Below are 18255 nucleotides of genomic sequence, written 5' to 3'. Positions count from 1 at the left end.
CTTACAGGGAAGTTCGACGGCGACTTACTCCCAGATAAGCTTACTCTCCTTCATTTGATCATTCTAAAGCAGAGGTTGCATCTGTCATGGAGTGTGATTCCCGCATTGCCGAGCGGGGTTGGACTAGATGACCTTTGGGGCACCCCTTCCGACTCGGCTAAGGTTCTAGGCTCTTCCGTGACTGCGCATGTGCAAGGCTCGCCCGAGGGGCGGGGGTGGGTGGGGTTTCATAGGGCGAGGCGACTGAGGATGCGCGCAGAAAGGAGAGGCGCCGCGGTGTGCGCATGCGCCCCTCGGAGGCCCCGCCGCCGCCATGAAGCCCGCCCTGCGGCTGCCGCAGTCAATAGGAGAGGGCGGAGGTTAGCAACTGCGCTTGCGCCGCTCCGAGGGCGGGGCTGACACGGTCGCGCCCCCGGGTTGAGGGAGCTTGACGCTCTGGGGTTGCCAGGGTGACGGGGATACAACATGGCGCGCTGACAAGTTCTCGGCGCGGGGAGCGGAGGGCGGGGGGCCCTGGCGCTTCAGAGAGGACCCTCGCCGCCCCACACCCCGCTCCCCACCGGAGGGCACGCGCGGGGAAAGCGAGCGGAGGATGAACAGTAAGGGGGCGGCCTCGCTGGGGGCGGCGGCAGCGGCGAGTCTCCCTGAGGGGAATTGGGAGGGGGAGGGGGAGAGAGGAGAGGAGCCGGTGCAGCTCGCTTTTCAAGGCGGATCGCGAGGAGGCGGGGGAGGAGGGGTTAAAGGAATATATATGTGTGTACGTGTGTATGTGTGTACACGTGTGTAATGTATATGATCTACAACATCGCGTCGGAGAAGTTTGATCCAGGTCCTGGAAGGATGCGACCGGTGGCTGCTGAGGCGTATATCTTCTGGCAGCCGGCTAGTTAAACAGAGATGCTAAATTCTTATAGCGAGAGGTGTCTGATTCGATATCCCGCTTAGTGGGGGTGGGGTGGGGAGGGGAAGCCCGTCGGGAAGGGGAAGAGGTGTTTGTAACAGTGTGGTATAGTGGTTTCTGCGTGTGCTGTAGAGGGAAGCGAGGGGCAGATGGGGCTCGCCAACCTGGGAAGGTAGCCCGTTTGGAGAAGGAGAACTCCAGTCCATCCGGCAACTGCTGCAGCCAAGCTGGTGCCCAACATATTGCTCTGCTTTCCTTTGGATCATATCAGCGAGGCCAAGCGGGGGGGGGGGGTGTCATCGACTAGGCAGCCCTGGAACTCCACAAACGCTGCCCAGGCTTGTACCCCAGGGAGGTCACTTTGGTGCTGTTAATGCAGTGGTTTGACTTCGCCCTCAGAGGCGCACTCAATGGTCTCTAGAGGCAGTAGAGTGCCAACAATAATAGCGGTTAGAGCAGAGTTTTCCAAATTTTTCATGTTGGTGACACACTTTTTAGACATGCATCATTTTGTGACGCAGTAATTCAGTTTTACTTAAGGTTACCAGATTTTTTTCAATGAATCCAGGGACACTTTTCAACTTCAATGGATTTTGTATGGGGACTGGTTTGTAAATCCAGGACTGTCCCCGGGAAACGAGGACATCTGGTAACCTTTTACTAGCAAACCGGAGGTTAAACTAACCCCTTTCTAGTTGCAGGAGGAGTGCGGGGAGTGTTCATGCAACACGCTGGCACACTAATGTGTTGTGACACACAGTTTGGAAAACTCTGCGTTAGAGTGTCAACCACCTGGGAGATAAAAGAATTCAAATCCCCTCTGGGCCAGCCATGCAGCTCACTGAGTGACCTTGGGCTAGGACAGACTTCCTCAACTTCAGCCCTCCAGATGTTTTGGCCTACAACTCGCATGATTGTAGTCTCAAGACATCTGGAGGGCAGAGGTTTAGGAAGCCTGGGCTAGGTACATCATTTTTCAGGCTTTGAACAGAGATTGAAGGTGGTGTTTCTTCTGCTTTGTTGTATGTATCCTATTCTAATTTCATGTTCAATAATTAGGACAGGCATCCCCAAACTCTGCCCTCCAGCTGTTTGGGGACTACAACTCCCATCATCCCTGACCACTGGTCCTGTTAGCTAGGGATGATGGGAGTTGTAGTCCGAAAACAGCTGGAGGGCAGAGTTTGGGGATGCCTGAATTAGGATGTGTGCTTCAATTCAGGTGTATATGAACACCTATCATATTTTCAGCCTGCTTTATACATCTGGAGTATTATATGACATGATCTACAAAAGCTTATGCCATGATAAATGTTTCAGATTGCAGTCCAGCCTTAAAACTCTTCCTAGCCCCTGATCTGATAATGCTTACTCAAAACACAATTTAATGGGTTTTCCTTTCATGTATGTATCAAGCACAAGCCTTCCTTCAGGAGTGGGAAACCTTTGACCCTCCAGATGGCGTTGAATTCCAACTCCAGTTATCCCCAGCCAACATAGCCATGTGTGGGGAACTTTCGTCCCGCCAGAGGTTGCTGAACCACGACTCCCATCGTCCCTGGACATCACCCATGGGCTGATGCAAGTTGTAGTTCAGCAATATCTGGTGGGTCAAAGGTTCCCCACACCTGTTGCAGACCACCATTATTTGGAGGGCTACAGTTTCCCCACCCTGCCTTTTGTTACTATATAGAGTTGTCAAGTAAACATACCTAAGGTGGTAACAGCAATGGTTTGATTTATTATCAAGCAGTGATATATATTGTAAAAAGAGATCTTTAATAGGGGTGGGGTAGGGTACCCAACCAATTCTTACCATGACTGGTATGTACTTCACTCTTTGTAGTCTGTGTTCTACTGTTTGAACTGGGGACAGGCCCAGATTCCAGGTGCTTTGCCATTATTAGATATGTGGCTCTGATAGTCACACTTCATTTAAAAGAAGGGTAGGTGAGGATAGACAAGCTGTGTCCTTCCAGATGTCAATGAATTCTAGCTCCCATCAGCCCCAACTAGCATGGCCAGTAGTTAAGGATGATGAGTTTTTTACTCAAGAATATGTGGAAGACCCCATACCTGTTTAGATGCTAGAGCACAATTCATTGTCTACATGTTCAGACTCCATAATCTTCAACGAATCTAAAGTTTTAAAAGTGGGGTTATTTGCTTTAACCAATTGTTTTAAACACATGTTTCCAAAGCTATCAATGGTGTACAGTTATGAGCCAATGCACTTCTTGAGTTGCAGACACCTGCATCTGCTTTTCCAACTGCAGAGCAATTTGAGCACCCCGCATCCCTCCCTGAAAGAACTACTTTTTCTTTACAGCTAGCTGCAGTCTGAAGAAGTTAATTGTCATGAGAAGTTAGCCAGTAGAGGCTTTTAGAAGCAGTTGTTGTAGAGGTGATATGTATGGGAGACGACTAAACCAAATTAGAGAGGACAGAGGTATCTACAGAAGACAATTAAAAAGTTAGAATTGACTCAGTCTGCAGATACTTAACACCAGAGTTATCAATATGATAGCAAGAGGGATGCTGTCTATATTGGGGGCCAAAAGCCATATCCATGGGCAGCTATCCCTGTGTGAGTGGCAATGTCACACAATGAGTAAAACGCTCTGAATTACATAGCAGAGCATTAGGAGATTATAGATGTAGCTACAGCTGTGATCCCAGCTTACATGTGCTACATTTCACTAAAGGATTCCAACAATATACCTCTGGGTATAGGACAGTATAGAAATTTAATAAATAATAATAAAAATGATTATTTGATTCTAAGAATCAAAACAGTCCAACTTAAAGGCTAGATAGGCATGAATTTAAACGCCATAGTGGTCAAGCTTTAAAATGCCTGTTGCTCATTTCTGATACTCTTACACAGCAAACTCAAATCTCTGAAAACTAAATTGACACTAATTTGATTAACATTTTATCTCATAAATGACCATGGGAGTAAAATGACTATTCCACACTTTGCTGAAGAAGCATCTGATAGGCAGTTAAGCAAAGAAAAGCTTCGAGTTATTACAGTAAATGCAATCATAAGCAAGGTGGAGCTGTCCATAAATAAGAGCTGTATTTCCATAATCCTTATACAGTGTAGAGGGATGCAAGCCTTAGTTTTTGATAGATACAGTAATGATAGGAGAGTTGGTTGAATAAATAAGTAAGCTATAACTGTAAAGTTGTCCAATGAAGCAGAATTTAAAGCAATCTTGAGGATATTAAGCTTGCTATTGATACTAAAACCTAGTTTTCTTTTAAAATTTTGACCTTTTTAGAATATAAAACGATTGGTAAGATTGGCGAGGGAACATTTTCTGATGTTCTGAAGGTACAAAATTTCAAAGATGGACAATATTATGCATGTAAACAAATGAAACAGCATTTTGAAAGGTAGGTGCAGCTGCTTTTTGAATTTTCTTTTTACTTAAATGTTGAAATATTGAAATTAAGATGATCAAAGTTTGATTTAAAAATTGATTCTGAATATTTATAACTGTTATACAGAAAAAGAGTGCCTTCAAAGAGGACAACTAACCTTACAACCACTACATTTCTCAATAATGGACTTGGCTGACATATCCAAATTTGTCTCTTTTGTCCCGAGCATTAAACATAGTACGTAGCCCTTCTCTGGATCCCACAACCATCAGAGGTGTGGGAGCTGGTGACCAGAGATAGAGGCTTCTTTGTGATCTCTTACAGAAGTAGTTTACATGCTGTCTTATAAGCCACTTTCATAACCTTGGGGAACGCCATGAGATGCCTCTGCTATTAATGTAATACATAAATAAAATAAATAAATAACACTCTTCTGCTACTGGAAGAGAAAACCATGAAATGCTCTAATTCACTCATCCAAGCATGTGTCTCACGCATCTCTTGAGATTATGTGTGGCCCAATTCACAGACTGGACCGAGCAACAATAAAGAGGAGGGGGGATGAAGTGTTTACTCTTCTGTAATTTTAACAAACAAAAGCGACCTTAACATGGTAGCCTAATCTTTTCCCTTTTTTATATACTGAAGTATCGACCACGTGAACAGTATGAGAGAGATACAAGCACTAAGGCGACTGAATCCACATCCAAATATCCTCACGTTGCATGAAGTGATATTGTAAGTGCTGCATGCTTTCTTTCACCTTCCCTTTCTATACCCTGAGTATTCTTCCCTAAGATGATGCGGAGGTGGTGAATCACAATTTCATTTGCCAGACCAGTTTTAATCTGGTTACAGTTGTTTGAGGCAACAGCTCCTCTATTTTCCTGTGGCATAATGAATGAGATTCTGCCTTTTCCTACACCCCTGCTCCCAGGAGGGCAGCAAATACCCTTGCGTTGGGAAGTGAGCCTACTGGGGCTACCAATCACTTGCACTTGAATGGCTGAGTAATATATCTAAGTAAGGCCATTGAGCCACTGGTAGCATGAACACCGAGACTCTACATGTACAAGTTTTAAGGAACAACTTGCTTTTATTCCATCTTTATCTGTGTTCTCTGGTAGTGTAGATGATGGCAGCATGAACGGTACAAGAAAAGTACAACGAAGGACTCAAGTAATGACACTATTAAGGAGAATTACACGTACAGGCAACTCCCAATTTACATGCATTGAAGGCACGTGTGACCATGCGCGCACACATTGCCATGAACCTGGAAGTGGCATGAAAAGGGGCAAAAACAGCCCTAAAAGAGAGCAAAAAACGGCAGAAATTGCATGAAAACAGTGTCTAGCAATCCCACAAGCCTTTGCGAGTGCAATCCCAGGAGCCTTTGCCCCGAACTTTGAGGCCTGTCGAGAGTTGGAACTTGAGCAAGGAGGTTTGGAGGGTGCTTTCAGGCTTTTTCAATGGTGTTCCCAATATACGTGATTTCACTTAAACACAAAGTGCCTCAGAATGCAACCCCTGTGTAAATGGGGAGATGCCCGTATTGTAAGGTGGGCTGTCTTATGCCACCTGCCCAATAAAAGACTGCAGGTGGTCAGTGGATGATAACAAAACGTTTTTCATACTGTTGTATTCTACTGAATAAAGTGACTTTTGTCTCCACATAAGTTCAGAACTTTTGCTAGAGTTCTAGCCTTTTTACATATGAGAACACCTCCTATCCACCAAAGGATTTCATAAGTAGTTTTATCCTTTCTTCTATGTAGTTAAGTAAGATCACTCTTTTTCCCCCTTCAGTGACAAGAAAGCCGGTGCTGTGGCATTGATATGTGAACTCATGGACATGAACATTTATGAACTGATCAAAGGTATGTAGATCATACCAATGAGAAAGTCCTTTGCAGAGATTATCTTTATTTATTTATGCAGAAACCCAACTATTTGTACAGTATGACTGACCAAAAGAATAAAGTAGGGCAGGTGGAGAACCTGTGACACGCTAAATGTTGTTGAACTCCAACTCCCATCAGTCTCAGCCAGCATAGCCAATTGTCAGGGTGTTTTTCTCTAGCAACATCTGGAGGACCAGTTGTCAGGGAGTTGTTGTCCAACAACATCTGAAGGACCACAAGATTTCTCTAGTTGGCCAGTCCTGATGCCCAAGCTGAAGTCATTCTCTTTGTGCAATTCAGCTGTTTACCGCCCATGGTCTTCTTCCCAGTAGGTGAAGGCAGAGAGAGATTTTGAAATGTGGAGATGACATTTCCATATAATTACAGATACCGAAGGGAAACACCTGCTTGACGGTGCTGGAAAGGAGGAAACAGGTGCAGGTGGGAAGACTGTGTAGAAAGGGAACAGCAGCTAATAATTGTGTCATCTCTGCTCTGTAATTAAGAGTCCTGCTATAACAGCTCACACATCACAAATATATATATTTACAATTCAAAACAACTGATTGGCTGAGATTAGAAAGCCACGATCATGTTTCAGTGCTGTTGAGAGATTAAGTCCCCTATCTTTTCTTGCCATTCCTTTGTCATTCTTGGCCATGTGCATGTGTGTGAGAACAGGAGTTTGCACTCACCTGCTTTCTTGCACACCTCAAAAGTTATTACTGGTGGCTGGGGGCAGGGACGAACAAAGGCTAACCGACACCCGGGGCAGGGGAAACCGCCGGCTGCACACGCTTTGCACCACTATGTACGACACATGCATGGTGTCACTACATAGGGCGCATGTGCGGCGTCACTATGTACAGCACATGGGTGCGACACTGTGCATGCGTTGTACGTAGTGGTTTGCCGGTGGCGCCTCCTGAATGTTGTACGGCCGGCGGTGGGATTCTCTGCTTGCAGCTGCAGCCGTGAACAGAGGATCCTCCACATGCGGCTGCTGCAGCGCAATGGCTGCTTGCGCCACCGCGCCCGGGGGCAGCAGGGTGAGCACCCCGTGAGGTGCCTTCTTGTCACCCCCCACACATGGCACCCAGTGCGAACGCCCCCCCCCTTGCAATGCCACTGGCTGAGGGTCCCTGCAGAGCAAGGGTAGATAGCAGTTACTGACTTTCCTTTCCAGCAGCAATCCTTTTCACCACAAGTGGAATCACTTTCAAGTCTGAGCACTGTTTGGATCTTGGCCTGTGGTTGTTGCCCCCCGGCAGTAAAATATAGCTGAGTATTGGAGGGAATGGCATAGTGTATGCTTCAAATGCTGGTTGTATGTTGATGAAAAATGAAAGGCTGGACAAGTCTGGTACCATGAGCCGCAAGTAATTTTAATGCAATGAATCTTAAAAGTTCCAGCTCCACCATCTTCCTTTTTTAGGCTAACTCTATGTTTATCTAAAGAGTCTTAGGAACTCAGAACTTTCAGAATTCAAGACAAGTATTCACGATTGTCTTAGCTAGTATTGAATGTGGCCGCACATACAAATGCAAAAAATTGCAGAATGATGACAGAAGAAGCTTTCTAAACTAAAAATCATGCTTCTCTATGCAAGCCACTTTCTAAGGGTGGTAATCAAGTTTCTTCAGTTCAGTGCCTTTATAATAATTTTGTCCTTGAGTTGCTACAGGGAAAGGCTTTCATTGATTGTATTGATATTTATAAGGACTCATTGGGTGGCAGCCAATGTCCTCCTGCTTGTGGAAGGGCTTTTGATCTAGCAGAGGCCCCTCCCAACAGAACGCAGGAGATAAATTTCACCAGTTACCCCTCCCTCCTCCAACCTTAATTTTTTTCTCCAGAAGAGAGAATCTGCAAAAATAGACTTTCCCCCTTGCCTCTGTTTAATCAACCCATTGGTCCTTCAGGGCATTTGGTATATGTATCATACATAAAGAAAATGTGGCTTGCTTTCTTTAGTTGCAGTTCCATTTCCTTCAGCGATGAATCTTCTGAGGGACAGTGCACTCATACATGTTCAGCAGCTAGTGACTACAACACCTAGTGGTGACTCACTTGTCTGAGTGGGCCTTCATAGATGGATGCTTTCATTGCTCCTGAGGTCACCTCAGATGCGATGCTTTCCAGGAGAGTCAGCTCACACTAGTACAAGCTGATGTGAATCCATATTCTGTTTGTAGATGCAGAGTAAAATAATGTACCATATTTTTTGCTCTATAAGACGCACCAGACCACAAGACGCACCTAGTTTTTGGAGGAGGAAAACAAGAAAAAAAAAATTCTGAATCTCAGAAGCCAGAACAGCAAGAGGGATCGCTGCGCAATGAAAGCAGCAATCCCTCTTGCTGTTCTGGCTTCTGGGATAGCTGCGCAGCCTGCATTCGCTCCATAAAACGCACACACATTTCCCTTTACTTTTTAGGAGGAAAAAAGTGAGTCTTATAGAGCAAAAAATATGGTATGTATGAGTTGGCACTTAGCATGGCAAGGTGATGGCTGAGGCCCTTTCCATTTGATAATTCTTTCGAAAGGAGTGACATAGATACTGGGGGTTCAATCTTAAATCATTATTTGATCTTAAATGTGAACAAACTGCAGAATATGAGGCCCCACAGTTGCTGGGGTTTTAGTATCATTTCTTCGGGTGAGATTGTAAGGACTGGAATAATCTACTGCATTCACTTATTAAATTAGCTAAGGAAAAATAATAAGTTGCTAATACAATACACAGAAGCAACAACTAGAATGGAAATAGTTTTCTAATGGCGATAGTTGCATAGCAATAACTGTGAGTTAGAAAGCCGATTGATTCTGTCATCTAGAATGCATTAAAATAAGCAATTAAGGCTTATGAAAATGTGACTGAGTTTCCATGATGAATATTCTGAAAATGTCTGTGAAAAGAGACACAGTATTATGACAGGAGATCTATGGGACAATATATATAAAATCCAGATGTCTGGCTGTTCAGCTTCTTCATGAACTTATGGCTCATTTGGTGGCTAAGTATAAAGGTATTTTGTATTTAAATAGTTGAGGGTGAAGTGTCTTAGGAGTCAGGTTACTACATTGTAGGTTGAATCCAGGCTAAATTAGTCATACTTTTAATCCCACTGATTACAGCAAGACTAAAGCATGACTATCTTAATCTGGATCCAAGTATGACCAATGTTACCTCTCCCCCCCCCCCATCCCAAATTGAATAAAGTGGTACCTCTGGTTACGTACTTAATTCGTTCTGGAGGTCCGTTCTTAACCTGAAACTGTTCTTAACTTGAAGCACCACTTTAGCTAATGGGGCCTCCCGCTGCTGCCGCTGCACGATTTCTTTTCTCATCCTGAAGCAAAGTTCTTAACCCGAGGTACTATTTCTGGGTTAGCGGAGTCTGTAACCTGAAGCATCTGTAACCTGAAGTATCTGTAATCCGAGGTAGCACTGTACATTGGTCAGTCAGGAGCATTCGTTCACCCTTATCATCCCAAACAGCTGTAGCTTATTGAAGCAATAACTTGAGAAGTAAAAGTTCATGCTGAAAATGCAGTGAGTAAATTAGTCATGGTTGCTTCAAGTATGCCAATACTACCTGAAATGAAGCAATGTAGCAGTTTGAGCAGGAAGATAAAAAAATACGCATATTTGTGATACTTTGGGGCCTTGACAAAGCTTTTCCTTCTCATGCATTACATCCTACTGCCAGCATACAAACACCCTTGGTGTCCTGTTATATCTATCCTCTGTAATACTGAAAGCAGTCTTTGGAAGAGCCAGTCTGTGTGCCATATCAGGGCAGGTGTGGTTATGTGATGAGGCTACTACTGCCTATTGTGTAGGAAAGGAACCTGTGGCCTTCTAGCTGTTCAGCTCCCATCATCCATGACCACTGGCCATGCTGGCTAGGTTCCATGGGATCTGGGAAGCCAACAACTTCTGAGGGGCCACAGTTTCACCATCTTGGAGTAGGGCATTCTGCTCCGCATTTCCCAAAGTTCAGATGCTTTGGTTAGATTGATATATCTCCTGTCAGGTTTACTATGCACCAACCGTATCATGTGGTTGAGCTCACCATATAAGGGAGTATCCGATAGTAGGTTCCCTCTAGGCATGGAAGTTTGCTCTTCCGTTCCTGGAGGGCAAGTAAACATCTAAGGCATGTACTTTACACTGTTCAGAATGGGCCTAGGTATTCCCAACAGTGGCTGCCCTTTCAGCAGAGATTGGAAAGCCAGTTTAGGAATCAACACTTCCTCCTCGCCCACATTTATGGGGAGCAAACCTTCATATCATGTTGACCACTATTAAGAGAAGAGTCAGCGTTGACTCTGTCTACAGTTATCCAGAACTCTGGCATGTGTTAACTGTGGTTAGGTGAGTGCCTGTGTTTCTTTTAACAGTGGTTCAGGCTGAGCAGGATAATTTGCTCTAGGGAGGGGGATAGATGACTGCTGAACTCTTAATGGTAGCCTCGTTAAATGAATGAATGCATTTTAATAAAAATTATATTCTACTTGATTGTAAACAAAAACCCTCAAAGTGGTTTACAAAGAGAATACAGTTAAAAACAACTATTTAAAACATTTTTTTTAAAATCAACAGTATATTAGAAACAGATTAAACCAGCCCAGTGTGTTCTTCCTCACCACTATGGAAAATGTAAAAAGAAAACAAACACTCTACCATGGTTCATAGGCAAACCATCTCACATCTGTATTTAAAATTCACTTAACTGGCAGAAGTGACTGCAAGCTCTCCATCATAAAGTGAACTTTGTATAAAACTGTACCACGTTCATTTGACTGTTTCCTCTAGGGAGGAAAAAACCATTGCCTGAAGGAAAAATAATGAATTATATGTACCAGTTATGCAAGTCTCTTGATCACATGCACAGGTAAGGCAGCCATTTGTATTTATTTTTGCAAATGTAGTATTTGGCTATATCATTGAGCCGGGATCTGGAGAGTCCAGTGAATACCCCGAAGGTACTGCTGTGAGGGTCAAAGTACATACGATATTAGTCGTGGGGCTGCTTTTATTTTGGAGGAAAAGCAGCCTTGGGGGCCCTATCCAGAATGTGCATTTATTCTGACTTCACACTGATGAAAATTGCTCATCTGCTTGCCTCCAAAAAGTAGACTACTGATGGCAATATACAGCATTTGCTGGGGCTAATAACAGCCATAAGAGAATGATTTTCAGTAGGGGGGAAATGGTATAGGGCTCCAATGTGGATTGGGAGCCCATTCTAGTTTTCTCCAAAAAAAAAAAGGAATCAAGTTAATCCCCCTATCTTGATAATATATATATATAATATCTGTCCTTCCTTCCATAGGAGCCCAGGTAGCTTACAGTCTTCATAAAATCACATTAAAACAACCTTAAATCACAGTTTAAAAACACTATGCACAGAAAAAAACCAGTAAGCCACTAGCAGCAGGCTCTGCATGTAACATCCATGCAGTTTGGCCTTGATGTATCTATTCCAGCTGCAGCCTCTCACTCTGCAAATTCTTCTCTGGAGCATCCCCCAATCTCCAGCCCAGGGATGGTTTTCAGGAGTGTTCATAAGGTGGACTGGGAATGGGACAGTGGGGAGCAGGAAAACCCCAATGCACAGGGGACTTTTCTGTACGCCATTCTTGGTATATAAATACTTACTTGCCCTGCATAATTCTCTTGCAGGAATGGGTTATTTCACAGAGATGTAAAACCAGAAAACATATTAATAAAGGTAAGCAGTCTTTAGTGCAGTGTTTCTCAAAATGTGTTCCACCCCCCTCCAGGTACGTGAAAGAGTTTCAAAGAGTACAAGGCAGAATTTATTATTTTATCATAAATAAAATAGTATTATTAAAAATACCCCCAATTTATATTTGCTTGAGAAGGGGCACACCAGTAAGACTAAACTCAAAAGAGGTTTGTTGTAGGTTTGGGAAACACAGCCGTAGCACAAGCGATAAATATGTTGAAACTCTGTATTCATTATGCTAAGACTGCAATTTGGAAGTGCATTTGTACCTAAGAGAAAAGTGCATTGTTAGTTTTGGATGTGGAACTACAGGTGCCCAGTTTAGATAAGTGGCAGTATTGTCCCTAGCCTTTCCCAAACACTACTGATGAAGTGGAGTAAGTAATATTCTATAACCTGGTAAGTCTTCTTGTGACCAAAGTTTCAAGCTTTTCCCCCCCAGTTAAGTACACCCCGTTATGGGGACGCGGGTGGCGCTGTGGGTTAAACCACTGAGCCTAGGACTTGCCGATCAGAAGGTCGGTGGTTTGAATCCCTGCGACGGGGTGAGCTCCCGTTGCTCGGTCCCTGCTCCTGCCAACCTAGCAGTTCAAAAGCACGTCAAAGTGCAAGTAGAGAAATAGGTACCACTCTGGCGGGAAGTAAACGGCGTTTCCGTGCACTGCTTTGGTTCGCCAGAAGTGGCTTAGTCATGCTGGCCACATGACCCGGAAGCTGTACGCCGGCTCCCTCGGCCAATAAAGCGAGATGAGTGCCGCAACCCCACAGTCGGCCACGACTGGACCTAATGGTCAGGGGTCCCTTTACCTTTACACCCCGTTACCATGTTAAGTGCTCCTGCAGTTACATTTTCTCTCCATTTCCAAAGACTATAAGCACTCTGCCTAAAATAGCCATGGACCAGAGTTCATTGCAATGTAATAGCCAGATTTAATTCTCAAATTAAGCACCTTTACACATGATTGATTTTATATGAATGCCTTCTCATTTGAGATGCCACAACTATCTTAACTGCAGCAGGATCTTCTGAAGCTCGGGGATTTTGGTTCCTGCAGAAGTATACACTCCAAGCAGCCTTATACAGAGTACATCTCTACGCGCTGGTACAGGGCACCTGAATGTCTTCTCACAGATGGGTACTACAGTTATAAAATGGACATGTGGAGTGCTGGCTGTGTGTTCTATGAAATTGCAAGGTACATTATCTTAAAGGAATTGGTGGTTTGACTTGAGAGCAGGGCCGGCCCAGCCATGAGGTGGGCTGAGGCAGCCGCCTTGGGCAGTGGAACACCACGAGGTGGTACCCCTGTCTGCCCCGTCATTAGTAGACAAGCAGCGGTGGCGGCTTCCTGCCACCACTTCGCGACCCAGGTAACGGAGGCATTGGCAGTGGGGCAGCACCTTCCCATTTTGCCTCGGGCGGCAGAACGGGACACACCGCCCTTGTCTTAGAGTGAAATTCACATAAGGGTAGGATTGTGTAGATGGCATGAAGTGTTCACAGTTGTGTCACGGAAACAATTTCAGATACTGTGAAAAGCTGGACAACAACAGGTAAAGCTCAGTGGGAAAGCACATGCTTTTGCGTGGAGAGGGTTTTAGATATAGTCTTTGGCCTTGCTAGTAAACATATACTTGAGTCTTCACTGGGGTGGGGGTGGATTTGAGAGGGATGGAAGAAACCCCAGAACAGCACATGGGGAGGGAGAGAAGATTGTTCTGTCTTGCAAGCTGCATTGCTTGCACAGATGGAATGTTTGCAATAGCACAGTGCTGAATTCCACCTGTAATCTCCTCAATAGTTGGCGCAGGGGGCAAATACTACCAACACCTGTGCCACAATTTAAGACTGGACAGTTTTTCTCACAAGGAGAAAACCCTCAACCCTGGCAGTTTAATTTCCCAGACTGGCCAACCAATTCCCCTTTTCTTGTTTCTAGTTTCCACCCACTCTTTCCTGGATCTAATGAACTGGACCAAATATCAAAAATCCATGATATTGTAGGTACTCCTCCCAAGAAGATTCTTAATAAGTTCAAGCAGTAAGTACATTTTGAATTCTGGGATTTAATAGTGCATCTTCTCTGTGATCGAACCTGAACAAATAAATGTCTTAATTTAGAGGAGAATGCTCACACATCATGTCAAGGAAGCTGTTTGCTAGTTCGTAGCTAAAACACTGTAGACTAACAATTCAGTGTAACCTGAGGCTACTTCATCGGTTGTGAGCTGAGGTCACACTCCAAATCATGTCATCTTGTGAATTGATTAGATTGCTCGCTGTCTACTTTTCCATTCAAAAGCAAATTAGATCTCTGCTTCAGAGTGTTAAGTGGTACAGATATACCAGCTTCAGGCTCCAAGCACAGAGCAGATCCAGCAGAGGGACATGCATTTATCCCTTTGCCTCCCCAGAGATCCCACTCCCCACCCCTATGCCACAAGTCACACATGCTTCTACTCCAGCATTGTGGTATTTTAAACTGTGATCAATGAGTACCTCCTCAAGCACGGGAAGATCCTGATACCTGTTATTTACTTAATGGCCAAGATGCTGAGTCAGGAAGTCACCTCTGCCATGACCTCGCCAAGTGCCCTGAGGCAAGCTACTGTCTTCTCAACTTCATCCTCTATAACATGGGAATAACGTGAATCATTAATGTATGAGAAGTCCTTTGAACACTCAACAATGCTATGTATATGTTAAGTAGGCTATGGGTTGCAAAGCACCGCTGAAGACGGCCCGGTAGCCAGATCTCTGACCATAGGTGTTATACACTGACAAAGTCTCACTATTGTCAGTAATTGTGCTGCAGCAACTCTGCACAAACTTCAGCTTCTAGATCAAGTGCGAGGGAAGCCCCACCTAGGGTGCACTGCAGCGATCCAGTCTTCAGTTTGTGAACTGCTGTGGCCAGGTTTTCCTAGTCCAGGAATGGCTGCATCAGTCAAAGCAATTGCCATTGGTAAAAGGCACTTCTAAGCTGCTGAGGCTTCCAGTGACAGAGCTGGAGCCAAAAGCACAAACAAACTGTGAACCTGCTGCTTCTGGGTAGACAAATCGAAGGTCAGACAAAGAGCAAAATGTGTATTTAGCCTTCAAGATTTTCTACGTCAGCTTTATCTCTTTGGCATCCCTGCCCCATCTCCCCAGTAAGGCTGACATTAATAGCCTCCTGACAGGAATGTGTTTCCTTTCACTGGATTAATGCAGGTCACGAGTGATGAGCTTTGATTTTCCCATCAGAAAAGGGACAGGAATCTCTCCATTTATGCCTAGCTTGTCAAACAAGAGCCTAACTCTTATGTATGCAATGATACAATATGATCCTGACGAGAGGATCTGTGCCCATGAAGCCCTACAGCACCCTTACTTCAGAGAATTAAGGTAAGTAAACTTTCAGTGTCTCTTGAATTGAGCAATAAATGTGGAGTTGCTGGTGTCTCCAGCTTCTTAATCCCAGACTTAAAATCAGTGAGTGAGGTCCACCATTGCAACAGTGCATGAACAGGACTTCCCTTCCTCTCACAACCGCCTTAATCCTCACAAACTGCTCCAGAGAGGCCCTTGGCTAACTAAAGCAGACCACAGGGGCAGGTGGGGGGCTGCGAGGAAGGGAAAGTCCCACTGGTGCAAACACGATTCAACACTGGATATCACCCAGAGGACTTAAATTACACCTATAGCATCCAAGCTTAAATCTTGACCTACTTCACTAGGTTTGGGTACTTAACAGCTGCATTTTAAATTACTGTTTAGTACGGCTGAAAAACGGAAGGTGCTATGTTGGCTCGACTCTCTAGTTGACACAAATGAATTTTGAGTTTCATAGGTGAGATTTTGTCTGGCTCTGTGCTGAACAGGTTGGCAGAGAAACAAGCTTTGACCATACGCAGAAGAATGAGATTAGCAGAAAACCCATTAGAAAGGGAGACTCTCAGCTTGCGTCGTATTTCAAAGGAGGATCAAAGGCAGGTAATCTTTAAATCAATGAATAAGTAATAAACCTAATTAAGTAATGTCATTTTAAAATTGCCAGCAGAACAACCCTGTGTCAAATGTGATGATATGATGAATAGTGTCCAATAGGCAAAACGTATTTTAGGATTTTTGTCTCAAAAGGATCCAAGGCTGTATGGATTTCTGGTCTAAACAAACAATGTCCATCTAAGCAAGACAGGTAGCTTTAGAGAAGGCTTTGCATACATACTGCATACTAGCCTTGCAAATAAGCCCCCAAAAGCTACTAGCCTGCAAAAATATTTACTAGCTTGTTGGTGGCTGGGGAAAGAGGGCTCTGTCCCTCTTGCAGGAACCTGCTTCATTTATATGGAATTGCAGAGAGGCTTCCCGGCAGCCTGTTTGGTTTCTAGTTTGGGAGTGGATGGGGGAAATGTTCTGTCCCTTCTCTACAAGCCTGTTCAGCTGCCTGCATGGAATTTCTTGTTGCCAGTCACTACCAGGCTAATGTCAGGGTGCTGAATATTATGATTTACAGCTTGGAGGAGCATACAGTATAGCATTTGGCGCTCAGAAAACTTTTAGTGACCTTATGAAGATGCACATGTAATTATGCTGGAACAGGTTATTTACACATCTTTTCTCGAGATGTTCCTGTGAGCATGACTGCTGATGCATCCAGGCTTATTAAATCATCCCTGCAAATTGTACATTAATTATAGAACTATGAAATCGGAAGAATCTGGCTGAACCAGATGCAAGTTGTCACTTGAGCTATCAGTATCCCATTTGCCAGCACCCAAGCAAGATTCTGTGCTGACCAAACTGAAATCCAAGCAGGGTAAAGAGGGTCACTTATTCTAACAAAGCTTTTCCAGGATCTATTGGATCACTTGTGCAAGGGGAGGGGGCAGGATGAAATGTGCCCGATGAACAACAGATCTTACCTTTTGAAACCACTACACTAAGCTTCCTTCCCACCATAGAATTCTGAAGGCACCAGGTTTAAGTTGCCAACACCTTATCAAATTCTATGTCAGATCTAACCAATGTTTTGTCTTATTTAGAAGGTATTCCAATAGCTGTTCTAGGGAGTAGTTTTAGAAATTAGAAATTAATCTCATGCTACTAACAGAGCAAGTTTGATCAGGCCTCAGCTTGTGGCACAGTTGAAATTCTTGGTTCTCTCAAAATTAGAGCAGCAAAAAATCTATTTTCCTGGTAAATATCCACCTTCCAATATGCTCCAGCTTTTCTTCAGTAGTGTTTGGATACCAGTATTGGTGTAGTTACCATTATCTACGTTTGCTCCTACACTAATCCGAATACCTTTAAAGTACATCCATCTATGTGTTTCTTTCTGAAGGTGCGATCACAGAAAACAAGCAGCACTACTTGGGAAGAACCATTTTGGTTGTAAGTCTGTATACATGGTTAGACCACCACAGCAACAATGTCAACCAGACCAACACAGGTCATCAAAACACTTAACATTTAGCCTACACAAAACATACTGATTTTTTTAAAAAATTGAACTTTTATTTTTATTTTAAAAGAACTTTCTTAGGAGAGCCCAGGAGAATCCACTGGGACGTCGTGGATTTCCCTATACAGTGGAGTTGCCCAAACTGGCTGTTCCTGAAGTAACCAACTTGACTTCTTACCCTAATCCTCCATTTCAGTCAGTTTTTCCTCTCCCAGCAACCAACGGGCAAGTCCAAGTGTTGCAGCCCATAACATATTTTGGGACACACTGCAAGGTAATTCTGCCTTGCTTCTCAGATTGTACAATTTTAGACAAGTAATTAACAGCCCATTTTAACTTGTGTTGTCTCACCAACAGTCTGAAAGACAGAAGGAATTTAAATCTCCTGTGAAACACTACCACTTGCCTGCTCTGGGAAGAAGAGGTGGTTACTGATGGACTAAGAATCCCTTGTGCTCGCCAATACTTTTGAAAGGTACACTAACAGCAATAGTGCCTTATCTTCTCAAATGCTGCAGCAAGATGCTACAATATTATTATTTTTGTGCTTAACTTTAAAAAAAAAAGGAAAAGGAGCCTTTCTACGTGAGCACCGTTTTCATAACTCAGACTCATTTTTTTTTTTAAGCTCCCGATGTACAATTTTATTTCCTCTTAAGTGGGTCGTACATTTGTTCCAATTGTGCTGCTCTGGTAGGAATGGAATTGTTACTACTTTTATATTAAACACGATACAGTAGTTCTTATTTAAGGTGTGTTGAAACTGAATTTGTGTATTTTTGTAAATGTGACTGTGGAGATATAGATTGAAGCAGCGGGGAAGGTGTTTGGTAGTTTCAAAACCCGAGTCTAC

At 43.9% G+C, this 18255-nt stretch overlaps 1 protein-coding gene across 7 annotated transcripts; it reads left to right on the top strand.

Annotated features, from left to right (window-relative positions):
- Window positions 1-232: 232 nt before the first annotated feature.
- On the top strand, window positions 233-18148 carry MOK (MOK protein kinase). 7 transcript variants are annotated; one of them, XR_014549055.1, is made up of 12 exons: window positions 233-359; window positions 4189-4303; window positions 4940-5029; window positions 6101-6171; window positions 11019-11097; window positions 11889-11937; window positions 12973-13151; window positions 13896-13997; window positions 15170-15343; window positions 15820-15927; window positions 17473-17676; window positions 17760-18148. XR_014549055.1 is itself a non-coding variant. In XM_083617656.1 (12 exons), exons 1-12 carry the CDS (start codon window positions 314-316, stop codon window positions 17835-17837), a joined length of 1299 nt encoding a protein of 432 aa, XP_083473782.1. In that variant the 5' UTR covers window positions 233-313; the 3' UTR covers window positions 17838-18148. The 7 variants fall into 7 exon arrangements, 5 of the variants coding, with proteins under 5 accessions (XP_083473782.1, XP_083473786.1, XP_083473784.1 ...); XM_083617656.1 differs by having other exon boundaries at window positions 15820-15931; XM_083617657.1 differs by lacking the exon at window positions 233-359 and adding an exon at window positions 376-599 and having other exon boundaries at window positions 15820-15931.
- Window positions 18149-18255: the final 107 nt, after the last annotated feature.

This window comes from Podarcis filfolensis (genome assembly GCF_964270895.1).
Source record: "Podarcis filfolensis genome assembly, chromosome: 1".
Classification (NCBI taxonomy): Eukaryota; Metazoa; Chordata; class Lepidosauria; order Squamata; family Lacertidae; genus Podarcis; species Podarcis filfolensis.
Note: the sequence above shows the minus strand (reverse complement) of the source record. Positions and strands in the feature narration are given on the sequence as shown.

What these genes read in the sequence shown, in the direction of transcription:
- MOK (XM_083617656.1), top strand. Translation starts at nt 314, where the DNA reads ATGAAGCCCGCCCTGCGGCTGCCGCAGTCAATAGGAGAGGGCGGAG. An exon ending in ATGAAACAGCATTTTGAAAG is followed by an intron (nt 4,304 to 4,939) that starts GTAGGTGCAGCT and finishes TATATACTGAAG; the next exon opens with TATCGACCACGTGAACAGTA. An exon ending in CAAAGGAGGATCAAAGGCAG is followed by an intron (nt 15,932 to 17,472) that starts GTAATCTTTAAA and finishes TTATTTTAAAAG; the next exon opens with AACTTTCTTAGGAGAGCCCA.